The sequence below is a fragment of the Acinonyx jubatus genome, chromosome F2 (genome assembly GCF_027475565.1).
Source record: "Acinonyx jubatus isolate Ajub_Pintada_27869175 chromosome F2, VMU_Ajub_asm_v1.0, whole genome shotgun sequence".
Taxonomy (NCBI): Eukaryota; Metazoa; Chordata; class Mammalia; order Carnivora; family Felidae; genus Acinonyx; species Acinonyx jubatus.
Genome location: NC_069394.1, coordinates 75541393 through 75547738, shown reverse-complemented (window position 1 = coordinate 75547738; position 6346 = coordinate 75541393). Strand labels below are relative to the sequence as shown.

General features: G+C 57.4%; 1 protein-coding gene across 1 annotated transcript; it reads left to right on the top strand.

Moving 5' to 3' along the window:
- Nucleotides 1-308: 308 nt before the first annotated feature.
- Nucleotides 309-2743, top strand: SOX17 (SRY-box transcription factor 17). The gene is made up of 2 exons (XM_027042871.2): nt 309-821; nt 1430-2743. Exons 1-2 carry the CDS (start codon nt 515-517, stop codon nt 2341-2343), a joined length of 1221 nt encoding a protein of 406 aa, XP_026898672.1. The 5' UTR covers nt 309-514; the 3' UTR covers nt 2344-2743.
- Nucleotides 2744-6346: the final 3603 nt, after the last annotated feature.

The following is a 6346-nucleotide window of genomic DNA, read 5'->3' as shown; positions in this document are numbered from 1 at the left end:
GCTCAGTTTGTTCATCCGAACTGCCGTGGCCACGTTCATCTACCCAGCGGTGCAGTGGACATTCCAGAAGGTGTTTCAGGAGTCCCTCTTCCCGAGTCGCAGGGAACGTGGCGCCAGAGCCCGGCTTCAGCCAGTTTTCCCCGCGGGCAGGTGTAGCCTTGGGCGCGGGGCCGGGGGAGGGGAAAGGGAGGGCGTGGGGTTGAGCGGAGACTTGGGACTCCGGCGGCCGGCTGGGCGTGGGCCTAAGGACGCTCACCCGGCCCGCCCCCGCCACTCCATTGGCCACACCAGTGCAGAAAAGGGCCCGGGGCGCCCGCAGTGTCACTTGGCCGGCGGGGACGCGGTCTGCGCGGTGGGCTGGGGGCCGCCCTGCAACGTCGCAGCGGGCTCGGGCCCGTGAGCCTGGAGCGGCCCGCAGGGCATCTGCGTCCCACGCTCCCACCCCCTCCCCCGCGTCGGGGGAGGCGGCGTGTCCGGCGGAGGGTGGTGGGGCGAGGGGCAGGGCTGGAGCGCCATGAGCAGCCCGGATGCGGGGTACGCCAGTGACGACCAGAGCCAGCCCCGCAGCGCGCTGCCCGCGGTGATGGCCGGGCTGGGCCCCTGTCCCTGGGCCGAGTCGTTGAGTCCCCTCGGGGACATGAAGGTGAAGGGCGAGGCGGCGGCGAGCAGCGGGGCGCCGGCCGGGGCGGCGGGCCGGGCCAAGGGCGAGTCTCGCATCCGGCGGCCGATGAACGCCTTCATGGTGTGGGCCAAGGACGAGCGCAAGCGCCTGGCGCAGCAGAACCCGGACCTGCACAACGCCGAGTTGAGCAAGATGCTGGGTGAGTCCGAGCGCGGGACCCAGGGTGGAGCGAGTCGCGGGGCCGCTTCCTTGAGCCCAGGAGGGCGCGTGCCCGGCGCTCCGGGCCAGTGGTGTGCGGCCGCCAGCGTCGGTTCCCCTCCCGCCTAGGCCCCTCTCCCTACCCTCCAAACGGTTTCTCTGTCGTCCGGGCCCGGGTCACCCGGGTGACCGGGGGCGCGGCCGCGACGACCCTGGGGAAGCGGCTTCCCCGCGCGTCCCGGCCGCGGCCAGGGTATCCCGGGAGCCAAGCCGGCTTGGTCCTGCCGGTTCCCGACCCCTTCCCCGGGGAGGGGACGTTTTCAGTTCCGTGAAAGCCCGGGGATGGGTGATCTAGGGCCCTGCTTCCAGGAGGCTACAAGAAGGCAGGGATGCCCTTTTAGAGGACGCGCGCTCTCCCGGCTTCCCCAAGGGTTCGCGCGCCGCTCGGCCTCCGGGGTCGCAGACGTTGACTCTTCCACGCGACCTCTTCCTCCCTCTAGCTGCACAAGTAGGGGTCGGAGGGGAGAGGTGGGGCCAGGCGAGGGCCCGGGAGCGGGAGCTCGGAGAGTAAGCCCCGCGCCCCTCTCCCTCCCTTCTGCGCCCACGCAGGCAAGTCGTGGAAAGCGCTGACGCTGGCGGAGAAGCGGCCCTTCGTGGAGGAGGCCGAGCGGCTGCGCGTGCAACACATGCAGGACCACCCCAACTACAAGTACCGGCCCCGCAGGCGCAAGCAGGTGAAGCGACTCAAGCGGGTGGAGGGCGGCTTCCTGCACGGCCTCGCCGACACGCAGGCCGCCTCGCTGGGCCCGGAGGGCGGCCGCGTGGCCATGGACGGCCTGGGCCTGCCCTTCCCCGAGCAGGGCTTCCCCGCGGGCCCGCCGCTGCTGCCGCCTCACCTGGGCGCCCACTACCGCGACTGCCAGGGACTGGGCGCGCCCCCGCTCGACGGCTACCCGCTGCCCACGCCGGACACGTCCCCGCTGGACGGCGTGGAGCCCGACCCGGCCTTCTTCGCCGCGCCGCTGCCCGGGGACTGCCCGGCGGCCGGCCCCTACAGCTACCCGCAGGCCTCGGACTACGCGGGGCCCCCCGAGCCGCCCGTCGGCCCCGTGCACTCCCGCCTCGGCCTGGAGCAGGCGGGCCCTGCCCTGCCGGGCCACGTGGCGCCCCCCAGCGCCCTGCAGCTGTACTACAACGCCCTTAGCTCGCCGGCGGCGGGCGGCGGGCGCGGCTTCCCCATGCAGCCCCCGCAGCCCCCGCCGGGCCCCGGGCAGCCGTCGCCCCCTCCCGAGGCGCTGCCCTGCCGCGACGGCGCGGACCCGAGCCAGCCCGCCGAGCTCCTCGGGGAGGTGGACCGCACGGAATTTGAACAGTATCTGCACTTTGTGTGCAAGCCCGAGATGGGGCTCCCCTACCAGGGGCCTGACTCCAGCGTGACCCTCCCAGACAGCCACGGGGCCATCTCCTCGGTGGTTTCCGATGCCAGCTCTGCGGTATATTACTGCAACTATCCCGACGTCTGACGGCCCCCGATCCGACCCAGCCTGCAGGCCAGAAGCGCAGTGTTACTTCCCGGAGGAGCTGAGGACACCCTCAGCCTCACGTTGTTCTGTTTTGTTTCTAAGTTGCCTAGGCACGTAATTTATGGTAATTTATTTTGTCTGCCACTTGAACGGTGGGGGTGGGGGTGGGGGGGGAGGAGAAAAATGGGAGGTTTGTTTTCAGATTTGTTCCGATTCTGGTTGCCCACGGTTGCCTGGTCAAAGCCCCGTTTCCCAGTTCGAGCGGACCAGTTTTGAGTATGTCCCCGAGGAACTTGCTCCGTTTGCCGAAAACTGATTGATCAAAACCACTTTTGCCTTGGGTGTGTTTTCTCAATCTTAAAAAAAAAAATAAATAAATAAAATCTGGAATCCCTTCTCACTCTGCTGGTGCCTCTGTCACAAAAGCCAATTTTTGAGATGAATGTTAAGTATGGGCAGCGTTGGGAACATGTTAATGACATTCAAGGTGTAGCGGGAGCTCCTGCGAATTTCTCCTCCTAGTTTTTGGTAGAACTGACTTCAAGGACGAAACTTAAAAGACGAACGTTTGGATAGCTAAGGTTTGGGTTTTGGCAAGGACAAAAACCCCCTGGCATGAGCCTATGTTCTGCATTTCCGTGATTTGAGCTTCTAAAAAGTAATGGTCAATCTTAACACCATAGGAATTTTAATTTCTAGTATATCGCTTTCACCAGAGGGGAACATCCAAGTAATTTTGCTGTTCTAGTTGACTCTTGAGACCTGCCTAAAGAGGTTTTTGAAGTTTTCTTTGTCTACGTGTCACCAAGAGTCTGCACACTCCCTCTCAACACTGAATTTGCCCGTCTTCACACATCTACACCTTGGGAAGTAGTGTTACTGCATTAAAAATAATCTGAAGGAGTCACAAGAACGAATTCAAAGAAAATGTGCATTGTGACTTTAATTTGTTTTAAGTTTATTTAAGAGTATGAGCGGGGGGAGGGGCAGAGAGAATCCCAAGCAGTCTCCCAGCTGGCGACCCACCAAGGTCTGCTCGGGTCATGCAGAGATTGTGACCTGAGCCAAGATCCAGTGGGACCCTTAACAGATTGGGCAACCAAAGTGCCCCCCCCCAGCCCCCAGCTTTTTAAAGTTGATTTAGCATTGTGACCTTAACTTTTTTTTTTAATGTTTATTTAATTTTGAGAGAGACTGGGGCGCCTGGGTGGCTCAGGTCATGATCTCACGGTTCCTGAGTTCGAGCCCCCGCATCGGGCGTCTGTGCTGACAACTCGGAGCCCGGAACCTGTTTCAGATTCTGTGTCTCCCTCTATCTCTCTGACCCTCCCCCCTGTTCATTCTCTGTCTCTCTGTGTCTCAAAAGTAAATAAACGTTAAAAAAAAAATTTAATTTTGAGAGACAGTGCAAGGGAGGGAGGGGCAGAGAGAGGGAGACAGAATCTGAAGCAGGCTCCAGGCTCCCAGCTGTCAGCACAGACCCCGATGCGGGGCTCCAACTCAGGAACCGTGAGATCATGACTTGAGCCGAAGTTGGAGCCAACCGACAACCACCCAGGCCCCCCCTGACACAGCAATGCTTAAACTTTGGAGAGATCCAGGGAGGACATGTAGGTAGTGTGCCATACGAGTACAACTAAAGCTACAGTCCTAGGGTGTCACTGTCCTGCCCTTGTAGGGAAGAAACTGAGTCACAGGGCGGCAAGGTAGGGGCTGACTGCAGTGGCCCTGCCCATCAGGTTTTGCAGATTGACACGTAGTGGAGACAGATGACTTTCTCCTTGGGCATTTCGTGTGCCAGGTGTTCCATCAATGACATTTCGTACCAAGCTTGAGTCTGGTCAAGCCCGAGAGCTGCAGTGCTGTTCCCCACACCCCCTCCCCATCCCCAATGCAGAAAGTAGGTGCTGGAGCCCCCGCCTGCCATGTATATGTTGAAAGCGCGGCCATACGAGTCCTTAAAGCGTATTTGTTCACTGTTTTCCTTTGCGAGTCCTTAAAGCGTATTTGTTCACTGTTTTCCTTTGCGCCAGGCTATATCTGCGGGCACTGGAAGAACTTGCACGTTGGTGGTAAGAAACTATATAATTCTCCATACTGATAAACACTACGGAGAAAAGGAAGGAGTAGGAGAATAACTTAAAGCATTTATCTTGAAGAGGGATATCTGAGCTGAGTGCTTGGCTGGATTCTTCGAGAAATGGCAAGGTGGATGTTTATCCCAAGGGGCCCCTGGATGCTAGGAATGTTCTGGACAGGAAGTTTCAGCAAGGAAAGGGGAGTCTATTTTGTTAAGCATAACAGAGGTTACATTAAAGATTTGAAATTCCAGGGGGGCCTGGGTGGCTTACTTGGTTAAGGGTCCAACTTTCTGCTCAGGTCATGATCTGACAGTTTGTGAGTTCAAGCCCCGTGTCGGGCTCTGTGCAGACCTCTCAGACCCTGCACCCTGCTTGGGATTCTCTGTCTCCCTCTTTCTCTGCCCCTCCCCTGCTTGTGTGCTCGATCAGGCACACAACTCTGTCTCTCTCAAACATAAATAAACATTTAAAAAAATGTGAAATTCTGCAGTTCACTCCTGGGTTATATCTACCATCTAATCCAATTTATTTGCTTCTAGTATTTTACCCTTTTCCACATTCTTTATTCCTCTGACCCTAGACAGGTCCTGCTTCCAGTCTGAGTTCCTTCCCCAGGATGTCCCCAGTTCCTACTAGATAAAGTGAGCAGAGGGGCCTCACTTAGGTTCGAGGCAGTGCCCCCAGTTGAAATCACACTAGGCATTTTAGCACACACTTGGCCCAAGGAGACTAAGTAGCACCCTCGGCTGTTACATCCTACAAAATTAAAAAAGACGAATAGGGGAAAGAAGAAAGGAGAAAAGCAGAGTGCTGAGGGGGGTGGAAGGGGATGGCGGAAGAATCAAAAGTCCCGTTAAGTTACATTCTCCACTGTTTACCAGGTACAGGTGGGGAAATGATAAGAGCTAAAATTCTTAGGCAATTCCAATGCCTTTAACCCCGACAAAGGAGAGTTCGTTCTCACAATAATTCTTGGGAGCAGAGGCATCCAGCCCATTTCTTTTCTTCCCTCAGGCAGACTTCAGTTGAAGTGGTCTCAGGGGCCAGACGGTGACTGCTTTTTGTTTCACTGTAGAAAGAAATACATGGGCACCTGGGTGACTCCGTTGAATGCCCGACTCCTGATCCCAGGGTGGTGGGACCAAGCCCCAGGTCAGGCTCTGCGCGGAGTGTGGACCCTGCTTCGGATTCTCTCTCTCCCTCCACCCCTCGCCCCTGCTTGTGCATGCACAGGCACGAGCGCGCACCCTCCCTGGGGGAGAAAAAAAAAAAAAAAAGAAAGGAAAGAAACATACATGAAAGGTTGAAGACACACTGCCCTTCCCCCACTGGGGAGGCGTGACAGCAGGTAAAAATGCAGGGCCATGCTCCCGGAGTTGTAAGCCTTCTTAGAGGTCTTGGCAATTTGAAATCGCTTTAGAGGATAGTCTGAGGAAAGCTAGGAAACTCCTCCCCAGGAGCGAGAGCGCGCGCGCGCACACACATTTTAGACACAATTGTAGGCAATGGGACCCCTGACAACCCATCCAGGGGTTGTGGGAATCTGAAACCCTCGGATTTAACAGCCATGATGGTGATGTTTTGTTGGGAAGCACGGCACCCAAGCATCGAAGCAAAAAACCCAAACCAAACAGGTTTGTCCTTTTATTTGAAAACACAAAGAGCCACGTCAAGAACTCTCTCACGTTACTGAGTTATTTGAGATAGGTGAATCAGGGAACGTGGGAGGGGTATGTCTCTTTCTCAAAGTATAAAAGGAAGAACCCATGATGCCCTGCCAACGTGAATGTATGATTTTTGCCTTTGTGCAGTTGTGATGGCGGGTGTGAATCCCCAGGGTTGGCCTCCATTGAACCGTACCTTGGGTGTCTATAACCTCGTATAAGCTGCTTGTACCATCTGGGTTGGACCTGCTGCTCTAA

Coding starts and splice junctions, on each gene's coding strand:
- SOX17 (XM_027042871.2), top strand. CDS start 515: ATGAGCAGCCCGGATGCGGGGTACGCCAGTGACGACCAGAGCCAGCCC. Junction 822..1,429: donor CGAGTTGAGCAAGATGCTGG/GTGAGTCCGAGC, acceptor GCGCCCACGCAG/GCAAGTCGTGGAAAGCGCTG.